The 21,602-nt window shown below is 43.2% G+C and overlaps 1 protein-coding gene across 3 annotated transcripts; it reads left to right on the top strand.

Annotated features, from left to right (window-relative positions):
* Positions 1 to 669: 669 nt before the first annotated feature.
* LOC101233722 (NELL2-interacting cell ontogeny regulator 1) lies at positions 670 to 12,119 on the top strand. Of its 3 annotated transcripts, none has more exons than XM_030270580.4 (4): positions 670 to 828; positions 995 to 1,149; positions 6,107 to 6,195; positions 9,881 to 12,119. In XM_030270580.4, exons 2-4 carry the CDS (start codon positions 1,029 to 1,031, stop codon positions 9,944 to 9,946), a joined length of 276 nt encoding a protein of 91 aa, XP_030126440.3. In that variant the 5' UTR covers positions 670 to 828; positions 995 to 1,028; the 3' UTR covers positions 9,947 to 12,119. The 3 variants fall into 3 exon arrangements, with proteins under 3 accessions (XP_030126440.3, XP_041571570.1, XP_072784037.1); XM_041715636.2 differs by having other exon boundaries at positions 9,885 to 12,119; XM_072927936.1 differs by having other exon boundaries at positions 8,873 to 9,914.
* Positions 12,120 to 21,602: the final 9,483 nt, after the last annotated feature.

A 21,602-nucleotide genomic window follows, 5' to 3' on the forward strand; every position in this document is an offset into this window, starting at 1 on the left:
AACCTCTTTCTCTTTTCCAAAAGGTATCACCTCCCCTGTCTGAATGCTTGGTGCTTACACAGAATAATTGTCCAGGAAGCTTCCTGCTTTTACTTTGTCAGGACACAATAAATAAATAAAGAAATAAACAAATAAACAAAGATCCCAGCTCAAAAGTTGAGCTTGAAGACAGCATCCTTAAACTTTTGCAGTGTGTAGGTTTTGGCTGGGCTCTTATCATGGTTACCCTAATGTGATGCTGTGCAGGATCTGTTTTCGTGGTTGGTCCATGTGCCAGGGGTGCTGTTGTCCCCAAGGCCTCATTTTCATTGTAGTTAAACAAAGACCATAATGGATTCTTCCTCAAAATACAGGGTACCATCAGCAGGCCCTGCAACTTCATTTATCCAAGCAAACTTCTGAGTTTTTCTCTCATTTGATGCCTCACAGAATAAAATCTCACTTTAAGTGAGTTACAGCTAAAGCAAGGGATGAGAGCTGTGTATTTCAGCACAGTCCCTTCAGGCATAACAGCAGCAAACAGAAAAATTGCCCAAAACTCTCTTACGTGGGTGGCAGCAGCCAGTGTCTGCCAAGGAGAGGGCATGTCCTTTGGGAGCAGAGGAGGAGCGCAGCAGTGACCATCCATCACACCGTGGTCCCTTTAAATCTTCTTCTCCACTTGGCAGCTCCAATTTTTCAGCGTTGCTATAGCAAATCTCCATGGCAATGACCCCAATCAGGGAAGGGGGGATGCTGGAGGGGCGCATGCTCGCAGGGGCTGCTGGAGCCCTCCCTGCTCCCTACAGCTGCTCCAAGGGTCTGGCACACAGTGAGGACAAGGATCAGGTAGGGGTGAGTTGGTTCTTGGGGCGCATCCAGGCGTGTCCGGCAGCGGTGCGTGCGAGTGGGCTGTGTGTGCACAGGGCCTGGGCTTATCACATCCCCTCCACTTCTTTGTGAGGAGCGTGCAGGGAGCAAACTGCTGATTTTTCACTGCTTCTCCTCGTTGCAGGCAGGGAAGACAGCTGGAATTGTTGACGAGAGCAATGGCGCTGCCATCCTGGAGCGAGGCGCGCGTGGCAATGCTGCTCCTCTCGGCGCTCAGCCTGCTCAGCGCGAGGCTCGTGGGCGCTGGCCAGGACCCCGGGAGTGCCATCCCTGCAGAAAGTAGGTACCTGCTGCTCCCTGTCCTGCCTGCCCTCCTCCGCTGTCCCCAGCAGCCACATGGGCACTCTGCTCTGGGGGAGCCTGGATTAATGATGGGTTTGTGCCATGTCAGCAAAGCACGTGAGAACAACGCCACAGGAACAGCGTGCAAGCAGAAGATTAGTAGTTATTTAGGGAAAAAAATGCTAACTGCATACTCCTAATTTTCATTTGAACTCGTGCTCATGCTCTTTGTTTGTAGGTCTTTTAGATCTGCTTCTTGAGAGTTTCATTTCAATAGATAATTTTAATTGATAAACACAGATTTGCCACAATACTTATGATGTCCTTACTAGTCTGAGTATTGTTAGGAGAAAATGTCTGTGTATTTCTGCTGGGGCATTGCATCTTGCTTATTTTAGTATTTGGTTGGAACAATAGGTCAAGTTCAGCTTTCTGGTAGCTGCTACAAATCAACACAGGGATTGTTTACTCAAACAGTACATTTGGAAAGCAAACATAAATTTCTGAAATCCTGCAAACCTAAAAATAAAAAAACCCGACAGACTGGATTGAGTACACCACAGAGCTGGGAGCTCTTGAATTTGGATCACAGCTCCATATGAGCTTCCTCTGTCATTTTGAGTAAGTCTCTAAACTTTCTCAGCTCCAAAATGAGACAATAGTTCAAAGTTATTAGAGGATGGAGTCAATGTTCTCAGGGTGTTTTGGTGACAGCAAGTGGGAAATAGCCACTCATTAGAAACATAAAATGTCCTCAGGGAAAAAAAAAAAAAACAACTAAGAAAGATAATTGCATAAAAACAAATCTCTAGTTCTTAGTCATGCTTACTTTGTATCACAGCTATCTTTTTATATGACTATCAAAATATTTAATATGAGGTCTTATTTTGTCACTGCATTTTATTCTCAATTAATTCCATTAGATGGAACTAATGGAACTTAGATGTTGAATTTCCTTCTTCTTCTATTTTTTTTTTTTATTATTAGGGCTAAGTTTTGGTCAGTTCTAAACCAGATTTCACTGCTATTTTGTGTGTCTGTTTCCTAGGAATTCATTAATTCTAACAGGTTTTGCGATGAGTAGTCCATTTTATCTCCTCAAAGAGAAAATCAGGCTTAGAAAATAAATTGTACGTACTCTTTGTGTATCTGTGCCAGCACATGCAAGTCGACACATTTGGGAAAATGTATACAGGGGTTTCTTGTTCTACTTGTGTAGTGAAAACTCCCATTTGAGCTGTAGAACAAAACTCTTGGCCAGGATTTCTGACCCAAGTCTCACAGAATTATAAAAACATAGAAAGATGGGAAGAGCCCTTTAGAGCTCATCTAGTCCAACCCCCTGCCATGGGCAGGGACATCTTCAACTTGATCAGGTTGCTCAGAGTCAAGTTCATCAGCATCATGAGCAGGACAGTGGCAGCAATGCTCTGTACCGTGTGGGAGGTGCAGAAGTCACAGGAGAGGAGCATGAGAGTGAGTCACAGATCTCTTTAGCAGTGCAGAGGGATCCTGTCCTGTGTGAGGCACTGAGATCTGGCTCAGACACCATCCCCTGCTCCCTGCCAGTCACACAGCCAGGCACAGCTCTTTATGCATCATTCTAATTAGCAGTGATTAATTGTGTCCTTATACTTTATTCACAGCACTTAGCATATGCAAAAGACTGTTCAAGTTTGAAGTGGTGCTACTAATACTCACAGAGTATTTTCTTTAAATTCTCTACAAACCACTAGAAAAAAAAAAAAAGTTATTTCCCCAACCTCCCATTGCATTTATAGCCCAGATCACTGTGAAAGCTAAAATATGGGATGTGACGACCAGAAGCTGGTCAGCCTGTTTTCACTAGGCAAGGTGCATGAAATACAAAGAATAAACACCAAGTGTATGCAAGGGAAAGTAAATTAGATTTACACAGTACTTTCAGTCCCAGTTCTTCACCAAGATGAAGCCAGGAAACATATTTTTTCTCTTCCCCCACTTCTCTCAAAACACAAAGACACATACAGTCTTTGTGCTGGCAGGACCCATTTAAAGAGTTATAGCTGACTCTTGGTAATTCTCATTATGTTAATCCACAGACCTGTTAATTCTGCCAATGAATGATAGTCTGTTTCCAGCTGTCAGCAAGGAATTAATAGCACTCTGCTATACTTTGCTGTTACGTGACTTAAGATTTGGTTTCATGACTGCTTTAAGCTGATGTAAGCCTGTGCTGCCTCTTCCCTTCTCCTCTCCATAAGCTGGTCTCCTCTTCTTGCACTGTTTCTTGTCCTGGCCCCAGAATTTGGGCATTCAGAATCTGCTCTGGGGGAAAAGTCAGTGATCCAGCTGATGGAGAAGCTGCATTGTCACTCCTGCTGTGAGCAAGTGGAAGTGTGAGATGCCATAGCCAAGGACAGAAACCACAGTGGGATTGCTCCTATTGGCAATAACACATATTTAGATTTTTTGGCAAAAGAGATGTTTAGACATATTTCTGTTGGGGAAATGTCCATGGGCACCTTTGCTGAAAATATTGTGGGCATAAAGAGAGATCAAATCCATCTAGATAAGTTAGCTTAGCAGCTCAGCTCTTCATTCTGGAAAGCAGACCGAAGCAGAGAGTGATGGAGAACATCAAAGTCATAAGTGGGACAAAGTTGGTGATTATTTAATAACTGTCTCTTCCACTGCAAAAATTAGAGGCAGGAAAGGAAAGCAGCAATGTCAACTTCAGAGCAGACAGGAATGGTATTTTGTTCACTCAGTGAATAGCTGAGCTGTGGAACTCATTGCCACAGGATGTTGCAGATGACAAAAGTTTTCATGGATTCAGGAAGCAACAGTGCAAATTAATGTGAGAAAAATTCATGGAGGGCTTATCAGATGTAGAAACCCCAACCAGACACAGGATATCCTCCAGGCCCCTGGCAGGCTAGAAGAACATTGCTAGACACTTACTCTTGTGTCTTCCTCAAGTGTCTCCCGTTGGCTACAGGCTCCCAGCAGGCAGGGATGCTGACCTGACCCACACACCCAGAGAAGGATCCTCCACCACGGAGCACAGCCCAAGAAATTACATTAAAGATTGAATAGGCTGTTACGTGGTGAAACTGGCTGCATGTGCACTCTGACTTTGGAGGGCAGTGCTGTGTTAGGAGCTTTGCAGGTGCTGATTCAGGACACCCAGAGCTGCACAGGCAGCTGTCCTCTGTGCCACCACCCTTCTGCTGTAGAAGATGCTTTAATACCAGGGCAGCTGCTCTCCCAGGACTGGCAGAAGTGAAATAACCACTTGGCATGGTCATGCCATTCCACTAGGACCTCCCTGTCCACACAGGAGCACTTGGCTGTCATAAATACCAGTGAATGATCCCACCCAACCATCCCATCACAGCTTTCACAAAGCCCTGGGAAGACACGGCAATCAGTGACAGATTACACATGGCTCTCCTCAAAAGTGCTTTCTCCCCACTGCAGAAGCAGGAGACATTAATTTATCACCTAATTTTTTTTTCTCCTCCAGGTTCTGATTTTGAGAACATTTTGGTGCTTGTCAGCACTTCAGGGCATGCAGCACCTCCCCGAGGTGGAGCCAGGGCAAACCAGAGCCAGGGGAGGGAGCAGAGCATGACACCGAGCGAATGATGGATTTGCTGACAGCAGTCTGAGCATGCAGGTTCTTTCTAAGGGCTCTGTTTCACGCTCTGAAGTGGAAACAATTAAATTACTGCAATACTGAAAGCAGGAGGAGGTTGAGCATCTTTAAGAGTCCTCAAAACCATCCTGCCACTACTCTTGTGCCTGGAGAGGCAGAGTCTTTGTGAGCAATGCTGTTCTGATGGAGGTTGAGACTTTGCATCTCCTCACAGCCTGGGAATTAAATCCCTCTCTTGATCCCCAGGTCTCCCTGAGATGTCACTTGCATGGAGGGGAGATGGAGAAGGACAGGTGGGAGAAAAACTCCTCCTGAATAGATAAAACCCCTCAGAGCTTGCTGAGGGCTGACAAGCACTCTGGCTGGTCCCTCCTCCAGGTACAGCTCCGAAGGCAGTGCTGGCAGCAGAGTGCCAGGCACAGGTGGGTGCTGCAGGGCTGCTCAGCAGGTCCCTGGCTCCAGGCAGCTCCCCAGCCATCTCAGCAGCAGCTCTGCACCCTCTTTTCTTTGCTAGAGCAGCACAGGTGGTTGCATGAGGACAAGGATTTCAGCACTCCCCCAACCATGGGAGCTCTGTGATCAGTAAGAAATGTCATCTTTCCCCATTCTCCCGGCATCTCCTCCAGGGTCTGCAATTTCTTCTTCTGAAAACTCACACACCATTATCTTCAAACTGTCAGAGACTGGTGCAGGGTGAATCCTGGCAGAGCAGAAATGCCCAGGATCAGAAGTGAGCCATTTTAGTTGTCAATTCCCCTCCTCCTCCACTCTCTGGTTTTTCCCTGCCCTGCCTCTCCGTGCACATACAGTGGCAGCAGCTGCAGAGCCAGTGGGATGCTTTGCATTCCTGGCAGAGAAAAAATACAGCAGCAGGTGAAAGGAAGCAAATACAGATCTGGCATTGTCCCTTGCCAAGCTGCTCTGTAAGAGCTCCTGTGAAAACAGACCTGCCTGTCTGGATGCTGAGCCACTGCAGACTGCTATTTCCAGTGTGTCTGTTGAGAATTAACCCATGTCTGAGGAGGGGTAAGGATTTCAGTGGGAAGGGGAGAGGCTGGGGGCTGAAGCAGCAGGCAGAGTCAAGCGTGGGCCACGTTCAGAGCAGCACACAGAGCAAAGCGCTCCTGGTGGTTTTGGCTGATCCTCTGGCATGTGCACAGAGACAGATACGGGCAGCCCTGGCTGTGCACACATGCAGCTGTGGTGCCTGGTAGGAGTTGGAGTGTGTCCTGGCAAGCTGCACACTGCTCCCGTGTGCTGGCAAACGCTAAATGTGCCGCTGTGACAGCGCTGTCCCCCTGGCTGTCCCCTCAGGCCGGCCCTGCGTTGACTGCCACGCGTTCGAGTTCATGCAGAGGGCCTTGCAGGACCTGAAGAGGACGGCGCGCGGCCTGGACACGCGGGTACGTGTTCTGTGGGAATGCTCTCCCTTCCCTCCATCTCCCGGCTCGCCTGCCTGCCCGCAGCAGGCCTGACATCCCCGCTGACTCACTCCCATCCCAGCAAACAGGTTTATACCGAGCGCAGGTTATTTTTTTTCACAGTCTGCAGAGGTTCGGGAATGATCACCTAGTCTGACTTCTTGCATAACAGCCCAAGGAATCACCTCAGACAGTCCCTGCGCCAAAGGGAGAAGCAAAGAAAACGTACACAGGAGAGGCAGACAAGACAGATAATTTGTTCTGTGCCTCACACCACTGCTCCCAAGCTGTGTGCTGACCATTCGCTGAGCAGGAGAGAGGGAAGGTGGCAGGCAGGGCTGGCAGAGGAAAGGGGAGCGCACACACACCCCCTGCTCATGGATTGATGCTGTGCAGAAAAGGGAGAAGCACATTTTTTCATGCGTTTGTCACAGCACACAGGGGATTGTGCCACTTCACAGTCTCCAGAGGTCTCAGTGAGCAAAATGAGGGTGTGTTAAATGCCCCCATTTTAGTAATTCATACAAGTGTGGGTTTGTAAATATGTGCAAACTGGCTGGGGTAGGATTTACCACAGTGGTTCTGCTGCTGAAGTTTGCAGGAGGCAGGAGGTCTCTCTCCTCTAATAAAGCCCCTCCATGCATGTCTTGTCCTGCCTCTCCTTCCTTTGAGCAGGACCATCCCTCTTGGCAGGTGAGAGGGCTCCTTGCTCCTCTACAGTCACACTCAGCTCAAATTGTCATTCCCAGCAAAGCCAGCCAAAGGGACATAAATCAATGATGTGTCTCAAACCATAAGGCAATTATATAGCTTTGCCTTTGTTTTCTTGTGACCTTGGGCAACCGTGTCAGGCCCTACACAATAAACTTGGAGTGACTTCAGCTTTCTTGAGCTATCAATAGCAACCTGATTAGGACCAAGTTCTGAGTGTGGGTTGCATTCCAAAAGTTTCCCATGCACTTGAGTAGTAATAAATAACTCTTAAGTGGTAAAGTGTCAGTAGAGGGGCTTTACCTCCAGCAGCTGTGCTGGGCACTTCTTGTGCATAGCAGAGTTCCACTTGTTTGGATTAGGGTCAGCTGAAATGTTTTGTACTTACACATGATATGTCAAGACCAGGTGCAATTGCAGCTGTGCTGGTTCTTATACTGCCAACAGGATAGTTAACTTCCCAACTGGGAAGTTAAGGATTTTTTTGAATGCAATGGAAGCAGCACAATTCCTCAGTCCCACCCACAGAGCTATTCAGATGTGTCTGTGATGTCTGTTCTATCTGGGGAGTGGACCGAGGGTGCAGCCCACCAGAGAGCTGCGCTGTGGTGAGGTGAGGCAGAATATAAGGGGAGGAGCTGGTGCCAGGGTGCCACAAGATGAATTTCTGTTTCTGGGAGGACCTGGACAGGCCTGGCAAGTCAAGGCACTGCCTGAGACAGCTCCCAGTGTTACAGAGCAAGGGGCATAGGAGCACTGCATCACAAAACCAAACAGAACTAGTTGTTTGTAAGATCACCCATCCTTGGACAATTGAACTTAACACTACTAGTAAATAAAGGCTGTATTACTGTACACCTTTCCCAGGCTTTGGATTGATACTCCAAAGGGCTTTCTATCAGAGATGCTTTGGTTAAACAGAAATTATTGAGAGATGCAGAGATACTAAAGTGAAATACAGCAACCAAGGTCCTATAAATGGCACACTGTGGCTTTCTATACTCTGACAGGTAGAGCTTCCATATCCTTATTCCACTGCTGTTGCTTGGCTCAGCTATAATTTCTCAAGTTTAAAACAAAAATATCTTTGCTGAATTATTCCTGAGTCTTGGAAATTGTTGCTACAAGGGCAAGCCCCATGCAGGATTACTCCTGCATATCAGGGACTTTCTAAGCCAATGCCATCAAGGCCACAATTAATTTTTGTAATTGGTATCTCTCTTTCACAGTCTTTTACTTTCCAATTGAGTGCTCCCAGAGCTGCTCTTCCTGCCCGTAAATAGTCCTGAGTGACGCCCAGGCGGAGTTTGTGGTAGCAATGGCAGCTTGTTGGCATTACTGTGAAATCCAATAAGCCTGTTTGATGTTCAGATGATTATATGATTTCTCCTGGGCTCCCAACAATGGGAGCATTCACTCATCCACGATTTCATTGTGCAAACGGGGAGCAGTGCTGAGCAGCGCCTGCTGTTTCACTAAGCTGATAAGTGAAAGCAGGCAAGGAATGTGAACAAGCCCTCTTTAATGCAAAGGTGGATGTCAAAAGTTTGAGATGAGGAGGATATAGGGCTGGGGGGGAGGGAAACCCATTCTGAAACAGCCTGTCCTGCACAAGCTGGCAGTCTGAGAAGAGAAGTGAATGACAGAGAGTGGGCACTGCTGGGGGACAGGGGGACTGCTGCCCCAGCCCGGCAGGAGGGGAGCAGGAGCCACACAGGGGTGCCCAGCTTCTCCTTTGGGAAACACCTTGGTTAATTAGCCCTTTGCTGTGTCTAATGTGTCAGGAGGTACCCGGACAGAGGAGCACCAGCAGGCTGAAGACCTTGTTATTTCACAGAGCTTTGAGATAATTTCTTAACAAGTGGTTTCAACCTCTAATGGGTTTTTGCATTAGAAACTCATTCACAGTGAATTTCAGCCCACTAAATTCATTTTTTCTCCCCTCAAGAAACTCTTCAAAGCCAGTTTGCAAACTGCTTGAGGGACCACAGGGTGAAAACCACAAGATATGCTCAGGAAGAAGTTTCTCTTCAGTCACAATTGCACTTGCTGATGTGAATTCCTTGCACCAACAATCTTGAGTCTCTTGAGAAATTGGCTTCTGAATGGTGCCATGCAAAAGATTCAGCCTTTTTTTCTCCAAAAATGTGACAAGAATCCACAAAATATTTAAGTTATTTGATCACAATTAAATAAATGATACTTGAATATCTTTAAAGATCTAAAATTATTTTTCCCCCCGTATACAGAGGAAAAAAAGCTTGGAAATGCTTTTCCACTAAGGAGCTCCAAATACAAGAGCAAGTAATTTTAAATTATGTATATTGGGAATGGTTTTTAAGGTTTTGCTTGAGTACTGATAATAAAGCAACTGTCAGTAATTTAACTCAGATTGAAATAGGAACCACACACTCAGAATTATATCTGCCTTGAAAGATTATGAGTTTCAGACAACAGGGTTAGACTGACAGCTGGATTCAACTCAGAGTTGTTCTAGAGAAACAGCTCTCAGTTACACTGAGAGCACAACTGGCTCTTCAGCACTTGCTGCCTGGTGCAATTAAATGATACAGAACTGAAGGCATCGTCAACAGGAAGCCATCAATCACCACGAAGGAATTCAGAGCAGTGCAGTTGAAAGTGGAATCTGTCGCAGTGCTTATAAAGGACACTTTAATAATTTTGACAGCTTACTCCCTAGAAGTTAACCATGAAAATGAAAACATTCAAACTATAAAAATACTCTCCCTGCGTCTCAGTTCTGAATATACTTATTTCATCACTTTTTCTGGATGAAAACCAGTACTAACTACTATGATTTTTCACTCAGCAGAGCACTTTGGCTACTGCTGTGCAGAGGGATTAGATCTAATCAATTATATTATCTTTTAAAACGATATATTCCGTTCTTTGATTTAATGGGTTTTTGTTTGGGTTTTTTTTTTTTTTTTTTCAGACAGAAACCCTCCTCCTGAGAGCAGAAAAGAGAGGCCTGTGTGATTGCTTTCATGCAATACACTGAAATGAGCACTGGGATTTGACCAATGGACATATATTCATTTTTAAAATGCTGTTCAGTAAATTACAGGAAGATACAGAGTGCAAGTTGTGTCCCACATAAGGAAAAGCATTTTTATCAAAACAGGTATAGCTCGGATTATTTTTGCTTTGTTGTGGTTTGTCATAAGTCTATCTGATATTGCATCTGCTGAAATGCCAAGAGAAGAAACAGTGCCAAAGTCTTGCTTTTGGGTTTTATGGAAGGATAGCATCCTGCTTTTTGGTTATTTCATGCCAAAAATTGTCCTTGGACTCTCAGGCCAACCTCTTGGCTTATGTGAATTGCCATAGATCAGTGAAAGTCAGTGAAGTCAAATTTTTTTTATGTATTTATAGAAGAATAGCATGAAAAGGAAGCTACTTTGCCATGATGTATCGATAAACATTTACAAACAATCAGACTTGGCATTATATAGAAATTAATAGTTATCACTGACTGCTTGGCAGTCCGAGGAAGGGATTTGTTCTCCAATTGTATCAATAGTCCAGTGCATAGCAAACACAGTAATCTGTCTCACAATTTTGATTTCTTCAGAGCCACACAGTAGCTGTGATCTTTTTGGACAGATTTATTAGGTATCTAATGTGATCAGTAACATTTGTAATCACATGAATACTGCCTGGCAGTTGAACTGACTGTGTCTGCCAAAATCTTCTGGAGAAGTGTCTTTCATTAAGCAAATCACATGCTGGATTGAACCACTCAAATGTGGCCTCTACATAGAGTTTTGGCAGAAAGCCTACATAATGCCTGCCTGCTCAGGAGTCTCTTGCAAACTGTATTTTGGGAAATACTTAAATTCTATCAAAATGGTTCTTAGCTCTTTCATGGACTCTGCACTCCATCAGGGTGGGTTACAGTGCTGATGTTATTTGTATTCCTGCTGCAGTGGGAGACAAGGGACAACAAAACAATTTAAACAGTTTAGTAGTAGTAGACAATAAGATTGTGCCTTGTTACTCTTTAAAAGAGACTAGCAAATCCTTTCTCATTGTTTGAATTTTTCCTTTATTTTGGGAAGCAGAACAGAAAATGACCCCATCATTCCCAAAGCAGAGATCTATATATCAGCTTGAGCATCTATGTACAAGCTCGAAACTTTTATACAAACAAGCATATTGGAGCAGGATGACCAAAAAAAAGTAGTTTTCAAAGTCATTTTACTACTTCTTTTCAGTATATCTGTCTTTTCACAGGTGGCTGGCAGTTTTGATATTTTGCTCTCAGCCAGCTCAGTAAGTTTGAATGGAAGCTATCTGAATGTTTCCAAACTGCTTCTCTCCCATTTGTCTGCAACATCAAACACAGGGAAATAGGGAACTTTGACCCACTGCCAACTCACTATTTCATGTGCAATCGTACTCAGTAACACAAAGGAGCATGTTGCCATGTATTTCACCAAAGTTGTTTGAAAGGTGTGTGGTTCTCAGCAAGGAAAACCTCTGTTGCACCTGCATTTCAAATAAGAAATCCCCTTTGTCCTTTGCAGTATCCCAGCAAACCCCTTTAGAGGTCCTTGGGACCTGTTTTGTGTACAAGAGAAGCAGCATGACACAGCAACAGCTCCCTTCTGGTAGCATCACACTGCACTGTGGCACCGGGCAACTGAGCAGCAGAGGTTTTCCTCATAGACCAAGTTTTATTGTACAAAGAAAGCAGTAGGATTAACACAGCTTCCTTGCAAAATACCAGCCTTTGGCTCCTTACTCCCACTTATATTTGGGCCAAAGTAATGCACAGCTTTTGAGACAGCTTTTTGCAGGAGATGGAGTCCCAGCACTGAACCTGTGAATTTTCAGGTTCAGCTCAGCTCCCCTTTCAGGGGGCAGCACGTCTATGGTTTGGTATTGATATTGTGCATGCTTATTCTGCTGGTACCCTAAAGAGCCTTGCAAAGTCCTGTTACAAAAACTGGGGTTTTTTGTTCATGTTTTCATTTAGAAATATGGTTGCTCACAGATGAGTTTTGATATATGCAGCTTGTAACAATATAAAGGTGGAATTAAGTGGATGTTGTCTGACTCCCAAAGGGATCAGAGTGACACTGCAACTTTATGGTTGTACCAGACTGATTATTCTGTACTTCTCTTTGTCTATTATACAGCACAATAAAAGGGCAAGATGCATTATAGTATTTGGTGTGCATTGTTTCTGATTTGACTAATAGATGGCGATTATGCATTAATTAATGTCTGTTCTTTAATTAGATGGAAAATACACAGAAAAAAATATATTTTTAATACAAAAATAAGAAGACCTGGTCTTTGGGCTAAATGTATTAATATATTCTTATTTGCTGAAGTATAAAATCCAACTCACTCTTATTTGAAATAAAGGTACAGCAATGATTTTGTGAATTTCTTTAAGGACTGCTTATTCTATACATGGTGGTTTTGATAAAGTTCCTTATAATTGCAGGATGGAATGAAGAAAAATTTGAGCTAGATAGTTTTAATTTATTTTTGCTCAGGAAGTTAATTTAAATTCAGAACCCCTTGAGTCTCCACTTACTAGAAGAAAACATGTATTTTGCAGAAGGATTTAATTGCAGGAGTGCTTAAAGCAGAAAGTTTTTTATCCCACCCAATGCTTTTTTTGCTGCAGAGTTCTCGTGACCTTTTGAAGCCAAACTGTGTCTTCTCTTTTCTTCTCTTGGTGCAGTGCTGCTGCTGATAGCCCTGGGCACGTGGTGTTTGTACACAGGGTGGAATGCAGGTGGTAGCCTGGGAAAGTCACATCCAAGTCCTCCCTGGAAGAGAAATGGCATAATCATGTTAGTGTGGTGCTGTCTCTGGGCAGGCAAGGTGACAGAAATCCTGGTAATGATCCCCACATCTCCAGACCTTCTCATACCTGAGCCAGTGTCTTCTTTGGGTGTAATTTTGTGTGTATTCTAAGTCAGTAGTTTTGGACTGAGTCTCAGAACAACTCTAGGAAGACATGTCTGGATTACATTCTGGAAATGGAAACACAGTTTACCTTGCTTGTAATGTAGAATCCTGTTAGGTAACATCAAAACTCAGTAGTATTATTGCTAGCTGAATCTAGCTGGTGAATGGACTCTCTGGAATATTCTGAAAATCCTGTGGAATACCCTCTCCAGATGGAAACCTCATATTTAGAAACCAGTTATGTCTCTGTACCCAGAACTGTCTGTCAGTAAATCCTGGGTGATCTGAGCATCCGACATACATTGCCCAGTTTCAAATAAATAAAGTGTGGAAGTAGTTCCTTTGAGAGTGACCATGTAGTTTCTGTGCCCTCCTCTGATCTGCCCCAGGCTGGAACCCAAAGACAAGAGCTCCTCCTGTAGCAGTGGGACTCATGCTTTGCACACAGATCTCACCCCGATGAGTCAAAGAACTTGCTGAGCTGAAGGAAGCTAACAGGAATCCCAGCTCAGCTCAAAGTTTAGTTCAAAGGTAATTTAAAAGCAGAAAGGCTCTGAGGATGTTGAGGCTTTTGTGAGGCAAAGAAGAATAAAGGATGTTTTCCCTTTGGAACTGCTCGAGGGGTAATTTGCCCTGGTCCTCTTGGCCTGCAGATGGAGACCCCCTTATCTAAAGCAATGTTCTGCTCAGTCCTTCCCTGGCCAGGACTCAGTGCATGAGAGAACAGGGGAGCAAGTGTGGAGGGGAAAACACACTTGCCCTTTGCAGCCTGGCTGAGTTCCTGGCAAATCAGGGCTCCTGACAGAGAAACCAGAGCTGCAGCCTCCCAGGGATTTACCTGCTGAGCATGGTAAGCAGGGGCTGCAACCCCTCTGGCTGAGGGCAGTGCTGCAGACAAAGTATCACAGCAGCATCAGAGCCAGGATCTGAAAAGGGGAGCCCAGAGGTGTTGTGTGCATTGGTGCTAAAGAAGGGATCATTCCTCACACTCTCATCAAGTACATGTGAATTTTCCAAACTTTCCAGAACCTGCTTTTGAGAGCTCTGCAATGAAATGCAGATTGAAGAGGTGGTTGCAAATAACCCCTGTGCTCCTCAGCTGAAGCTGTGCAGAAGATGGGAAATCTCAGGGAGGCTCTGTGCTCTACTTGTTCCCAAAGAAGATATGGAAGAGACGGAAGCATCTTTTGCTAACTGGTACTTGCTGATTTAAAGATTAAGGGGAAAATAATTTGCATGTGCTTTTACCATCTAAGGAGAAAGGCAACACTCACTTAAAGAGTGTTAATTGCAGCAAACATTAAATAGAGGTGGAAAACTAATATAAATTGCAAATATATAATACATTTAAATATTTAGCCTCATTTTTGCCGTATTAAACATTTTGGATAAATAATTCTTGGCTGCAGTGGATGAAGCAGATGGGTCTGCCAAACTTTTGAAAAGTCACCATGATTTTCCAATGTCTGATTCTGTTTCTGCCTTGAACTGGCCTTGGGGCTCTGTTCAGAACATGCACCTCCACATAGGCAGAGGACGGAATTCATTTTACCCCATATGCTCATGATCATTTGTTGATTGCTGAAGAAGGATCCCACAACAGAGGGGCTTTTGGTCCAATGTGTACAAGCTTCTGTGCTTTCTATGTATGTGGCTAGAAACAAGTTGAAGTTATTAACTTGCTGAATTCCAGAGGGGAGGAATGAAAAACACCAGGAGGCTCTTAAAAATCACTTAATCATTCTCACGGTTCTTGAGGAGACTGAAGCACATGGTGGGCTTTGCAGGAGTCCACTTGCCTCAAACCTGTGTCATTCCCTCCATCCCTGAGCTGGGTGGCAAAGGGGAGACAACTGGATCCTTGAATCATGTCATTGCCTCTGGCCATTGAGCTCAAAGATGTTGGAGAGGAAAAGCAAAAGGCCCAGTGGCAGCACAGAGCAGCCACCCATACACTGAGGAACCCCAGGTATCTGCCTGCCCTGTCTGTGTCCCTAACAGATATGAAAGAATTAACATTGATGTGTTCATAAATGTCTTATTATTAAATCTCCAGGTCACTGCATCCATCATTATCTTTCCCATGCTCCTTTCAGAGAAGTCTCCGTTGTTCAGCCTGACTTGTCTCAATGCATTCTTTGGACTCCATATCATGGTTCTGTTCATGCTGAAATCATCAGAGCTGTTTTCTCAACACTGTGGCCCAAAGTCTACCTTTACATGCCCACATGGGAATCTCCATGATCTCCCTGAAAACCACATGAGGTGACCCAGGCCTGTTTCACAGAACACAGTGTTTTGTTTCCTCTCTGTGTGTAAAACAGCTGCCTTTTGGATCTCCTGCTGTTCCCTTACAGTGGTGTGAAAGGTTTTCCTGGACAGAGCAAAGCTCCTGCTCCCCATCCCTAGAAATACAGAACAGGGGGCTGAGGGCAAAAGGAATTTGATCCTTATTATAAATTGTGTTTCTCAAGCTAAACATGAGGTCAAGGTTAAATATTACCCATAGTTCAAGTACTGGCCATGTGAAATATCAAACAGAAGCCCAGCCTTTTTATAGTGGTGCAGAAGGTACTTCATCACTTGAAAGCATTAAGATACTAAAGATAGATGGTGCCTGCAGCACGGATTCCTGAATATATCTGGGTTTTTTCTAACTGTTGGTACACCAACCTGCTTTTACTGGTTTGTACATTATAGATGGGGACACAATGACACATCTCAAGGGGACAGATTCTCTTTACATCAGATTTCATTCCATATAAATAAATGAAAAAGGAGAGGTAAAATTATGGATCTACAATTTTTTTTTTCCTCACAGAAACTCAATAATGATAACAAGTCCATCTTCCCTGATGTTTAACTCCTTTTCTTTTTAATTGCTTAAGAAAGTGTGCCTGTACCTCAGTACTCAAGGTGTATGTGGGAGGTGAAGGTATAGCAGACTGTAAAGCATGTCAAGCTCCTCAGTAGCAGTTTGGCACAAGCCTGAAGAGGAATTTGGAAGCCAGGAATTTTTGAGCTGTGATATAGCTTTGCCACTTGAGTGCTTTCAGGTACTGCCCATGTTTCTTTTGTCATCTCTGGCCTTCAAATTCATCAAAGGAGAAATATTCTTTCCCTAAGAAGAATGCAAACTACCATGCCTCAATTGCAGAGGTATTAAAGACAAACCTTATTATGTATGAAAATAGCAAATTCTTCAAGTTTCAATTGTTTTAAGGTGAAATCAGTAGACATCATAACTCTGTCTGATTTCTGGCATTAAAAATGAAAAAAAAATTGTCTAACTATTGGCTGTTTAGCTAACACTTGGGTAATATATGCAGGCAATAAAAAGATAAGTGTTATACATTTAAGGCATTTATCAAATCACTGATTTTCCTATTAATGAAAATTAATGAAAAGCTTTCAAACTCTGTTGCACATTTCTAATGCCTCTTCCTGAGCTGTGCTTTTTATATTTCCTTCCCCCAAACAATCACATCAGTAAGTCTCAATACCAAGATGTGCAAGAGAAAGGAAATAACAAGGTTATTTTGTGAGCATTCATGAAGGAGGACAAAGGAGAAGGTTATAAATTTCTGATCAGACACTCGAGGTAAGATGTGATGTGCAAGGCCCATCATAACGTCACCTCCTCTCTCTAAATAGATGGCTGTATATTGCCTGCAAAATAAAAGTATTCAATAATGCATTGAATAATTGTGAATATTCAATTATTCTGAAGAATGGATTGTAAGGATATTTCATTGTTGTGCCAAAAAAACCCACGCAACAAAAGCCAAGGAGAAGTGGTAAAATTTAAAACCTTCTTCATTGCAAATAATCAACTATTTCCCATACATACAGTTATATAACAGAAGCAAACAACTTCATTGTGATGTAGTTTGAGTTGGATCTGGATGTAAATGAATTAATTTGATTTAATAAGTGTTGTGTGCTTACCACACACCAGTGTTGGACCTTGGTCAGTTCTCTAACTGCAAGTGCAAAAGATGCAACACTTGAGGGAAAAAAAAACCAAAATAAAATAACAGTAAAAGTTTGAGAAGATAAATATGATAAACTTGGGAAAATGTATTTAACCACTTTCCATTTGACATGAGGTCTGATTTACACCATGTTAAAACTTCAAACGCACATGGCATGTGAGCAAGTTTTTTGTATTGTCTCCTCAGGATCAATGCTGTGAGCAGAAAGAAGCTTTGGACTAAGTTTATTGGAGAAGCTTTCCTGTTGAGTCACAAGGTGCAGAAAGTCCCTGTCCTCCTAAACTCCTCAGAGAGGAGTATGGATGTGTCTGGGTCCAATCCTAGTCCTAGATTTAGTCAAAGGGTTCTACAGAGGCAATTGCATCTTTGTACTACTTTGTTCTGTGGGATTAAGGATAGCAACCCAGATATACTTATATTAATAAGATTAATCATTTATTTTATTGATGATTCTAATGGTAAACATTAGAATAAAATACCCTAATCAGAATTATTTGCTGCACTGTATAGACAGTAATAGTAACCAGCATAGTGCACTATTTTCTGAAGCAATATTGAAGCAATGATATTAAAGACAGTAAAATAATTATTAAGTAGAGACTGGATGTTACTCTCCCGTACCAACAACTGTGGGCAAATCTCTTTCACTTGGCCTTGAGAAGCATCCCCTCTCATGGAAGAATTTCACAAATGCTCTTAGAAAAGGTTTGTTGAAAATCCCTGCCTTTAAAATGTGGGATTTGATAGTATAAAATTATTGACTCTCGGTCAGATATTTGTGTGCCAGCTCTGTCAGCTCAGCAGCCTTTAGCTCAGCAGCTTTAGATGAATTATCAGTACTATCAATTGGTTCCTTTATCAGTAATTTGCCTGCTATTACCTCACTGGTGCCAGTTTCTGTCAGGAAACCTTGTTCTCCACATCCTCAGAATGTCTGACTTTGGGATTGATGAGTCAGGCTGGTCTTGGCGTTCTTCAGCACCAGAAGCAGTTCAGTGTCCCTTCATTCTCTATCCACCACTGATAACTTCTGCAAGTAGGATAAAATTCCAGCTGTTCTAACCCCACGTAGTCAAAGCAACCTGCTATAATCAGTTGCCATGTAGACCCACAGTGTATTAATTTAAGGTCACCTGATGGCTCAGGTACATCAGGACAGGAACTTTATAATCAAATTCAGTCTACAGTTAGCCAGTGTGGGGTTTTCTGTCTGAGCCTGGCACACAGTTGGTTGTTTGGATGCCCATAAACTCCTGCCAGTCACTGACAGCCTGGAGAAAGCATCCAGGTCCTTCTGCCTGGGTCACTGAGTCACTGACTGGCTCAGTGGGGAGCAGTCCTCCAGGAAAAGTGTTCTGGCACATGGAGCCTGGGAGGCTGAGCCCTTTCCCTGGACTTGTCACTTCCCCAGGGTGTTCACTAAAACTGCCCTTGGGCCCATCCTTCCAAACCAGAAGGGTACAGAAACACCTCTGTCTTCCTGCTGGGTGTGCGCCAAGTGTTAATGGGGAAAAATAATCTTCACATTCTGTAGGAAGAGAGATCCCAAATTTAGTTTTGCCTGAGGCATTTGGCCTCTTAGGAGGGGTGTTCCCCTGCCCTGCCCTGGCTCCCAGCAGCCTTTAACAAAACCTCAGCCTTGTACTTTCTGACATGCATTGCTCACAGCCACCCCTCCACCTTGAGACAACTATACTGCAGGATTTGGGATGATCCCAGCGTAATTCTGGTGTATTGTTTGTTTGCAAGGAAGGAGCAGATCTAAAATGCAGCTTGCTACTGTGTTACCTCAAAACCACCACTGTGATGAAATTACATGGGAACCACTGAGTGAAAGCCTCAAGGTCAGTCACAGAATCTTCCAGGCTATTTGGGCTGACAAATCCAGCAGTCCAGAAGAAGAAATCATAGGATTTGCACAGAAAGCATAAGATGAAATTAATACATCCAAATTGGTTCTCTTAATTTTGAGCCAGCCAATTTTCATGCTTCAAGTCATGCTAGCTGGAAATTACAGCAGGAAATCGTGCAGAAATTGTATTAAATCTGAAAATCTGATGACTCCAGAGAGCTGAGGTTTTTAATGAGCTGCCTTTCATTGTTTCAGTAGATAAAACATGAAGAGCCCTACCTCAAAGACCCCAGCAGCCTGTTGTCAAAGAACTCCACCAACTTCCTCAGAGTTCAGCTACTGATTCATTTACTGTGGTGAATCAAATATTGCTTCTACATCACGCCATTCATTACATTTTGATGTAGATTTGGGTGAGTTTGATGTGCCTCATTAAGCAAATCAGATACTGGGCTCACACACACAGATGGCTTCTCAAATGCTTCCCAAGGAAGTGACTGTGGAGCTCAAGGGCCCTAGGTGTGATCTCAGAATCAAATCAATTTTGAGTGTTTTGCAAAGTTTTGCTTGGAAAGCAAGGCAGGAGAGATGTGCAAGGATACCTGCAGATGCACAGAGGGAGACAGGCTGCAGCAGCAAGCCAAGATACAGTGCTCCAGATCTAATGCTCTAGAGGTTCTTCCTGTAACAACGGTTTCAGCTCTGCACATCCCAGGAATCAATCTGTGCCACCAGAGTACAAACAATAAATCTTGCAAGGTGCTACAATAGCAGCATGCTTAAAACAACATATACCCATGCTTAACAGCTCTGGAAAATTGGACCTTGAGGGCTCAGCATGCTTTGGGATTCATTGCTTAGTGAGTTTTGCTCTCTGTTCAATGGAGCCATTATTCAAGCCATGACAGTATTTTCCATTATGTATCCATGTGTTTGGAGCCTCTGAGAAAAGATCTTCTCCAGATGGAAATGTAGTGTGAAAACAACCCAAATGCTATTTTTGGAAACCACATTTGCAGAACAATTGTTTAGGACTTTACAACAGGCCCTGCTGAAAAAGTGACACTTTGGCTGGGAAAAGTTGAAAGAAACAGAAGGGGTCCAGCCCATTCTTTGGGGACAATTATTTCAAAAAGATATTTAGAAAAGCAAGTTGGAGGTTTAACTTGAAGAACTTTGGGGATGAAACATTTATATCTGTATTTTAATAAACTGAGCAGGTGCTGCTCTACTTAGCAGCCCAGGTCTGTCCACCAGGAATCTCTAAGTGGGAAGAGGCAAGGTTCAGGCTGACTGCTGCCAAACCTGGCATGAAGTGCTGGAAACTGGGGCTGGAAAAGTTGTGGAGAGTTGGTTGAACAAACCAACAGCTTCCTTAGCCTGCAGATTTCATAGACAGAGAAGGCATTTCTTAGGGTGTCCTTAAAAAGGTCTTCTTATAGGCACTGAAAATTTTTTGGATGAGACAAAAAGGGTCTAGGCAGATCACAGTGGAATTTAAGCTGCGTTAAGCTGATACTTTTTCTTGGAAAACAAGTGCTCTTTGTATCATTGTAAGTTAAACTGTTGGCATTTGCACAGATTAGCTGGAATATAAACCATTTTTTTTTCTTTATTGTCTGGAAAAGCATGACTAGGCTATTGCCATTTTGGGCTCTGGGAGCCTAAAATTTGGGATCCTGGGAGTTGTCTTGTAAAATGGATTAAGCTGTACTATGAATCTATTTCTTCACCATGCTTTTAAGATAACTGTAAAGGAATAAGCTCCTTAGTGGAACCAGATATCTGAAATACTAGGAGCTTCCAGACAAAGCATAGATACTAATGACTGCCCCACAATAAAGCACATGCAAGATCACTCAAGTATTTGAACTGTGTGAGAGGGGCTCGAGGCTGTCAATGTATAAATCTGGTTGTCAGTCATAGTCTGGTTTCTTTTTGCTTTAGAGTGATTTGTTTTGTCAATGTCTTGAGTACATTTGGACCTCTGAGTCCTTCCTGTGCCTGCTGTCTCTTTGGCTGCCACATTTGTGTAGACAACCAGGCTGCAACACTTGCTGACAATTATTTTGTTTCCATGTATTTGTTAGCTTAATGCAATTTCATATTGCCCCCTGAGTTTTTACTACATTTAAGTTAGAATTTGCCTCCCTTGGAGTTTGAAAACCCCATTCTTACAAATTTCTAATGGGAAATAGGGAACCAAATCTTTCACCCGTCTTTTCTTTTCCGAGTCATCTAACTTTATACAGAGTCTTATCACTGTATGGAACCTGTGAAACTTCGACTTTCATTGATTTCAGTTTCTTGATCAGCTCTTGTAATGAGATTTCAACAGAAATGTAAGTGCTGAGGTTGGAAGTCTGTCACAGTTGTTCAAGGCTGGCTCGTTTTTCCCTTAGGCTATTTTCTAGAATATCTTCTTATACATAATGTATCTCTTTCTCTGTAGGCTTCTGTTTCACAGTTCTCCAAAGCCTTGGCTCTTCTTAGTCAATAAAGTTTGGCATGCTTTCAATCACAGTGCTTTGGAGCTTTATTCTTTTGTGCTGAAAGAGTGACTGCTAGAAAATGCCTGAGGAAAGCACAGCTATATGTGATAAGGAAGGTTTATGTCATTAGAAAGGGAAGCTTATCTTAAACAGTGCTCTAATAATTAGGTTTCATTAGGTTTTGTTGTTTCTGCCCAAGAAGAGTTTAACAGTGGTGGTAAGGACTGAACTGGAAAACACAAATAGAAGTGCAGAAAGAAAATTGCATAGGTTTGCTCCACTTGCTGGCAAGGGCATGAAGAAGCTGAAAAAGAAAATTTGGTCAATGTTTTCAGCTTTAGCAACAACTTATATTTTCATTGAGGAACATAATTTTTCAAGTTGACA

The sequence above is a fragment of the Taeniopygia guttata genome, chromosome 4, assembly GCF_048771995.1.
Source record: "Taeniopygia guttata chromosome 4, bTaeGut7.mat, whole genome shotgun sequence".
Taxonomy (NCBI): Eukaryota; Metazoa; Chordata; class Aves; order Passeriformes; family Estrildidae; genus Taeniopygia; species Taeniopygia guttata.

Coding starts and splice junctions, on each gene's coding strand:
- LOC101233722 (XM_030270580.4), top strand. CDS start 1,029: ATGGCGCTGCCATCCTGGAGCGAGGCGCGCGTGGCAATGCTGCTCCTC. Junction 1,150..6,106: donor GAGTGCCATCCCTGCAGAAA/GTAGGTACCTGC, acceptor CTGTCCCCTCAG/GCCGGCCCTGCGTTGACTGC. Junction 6,196..9,880: donor CGCGCGGCCTGGACACGCGG/GTACGTGTTCTG, acceptor TTTTTTTTTCAG/ACAGAAACCCTCCTCCTGAG.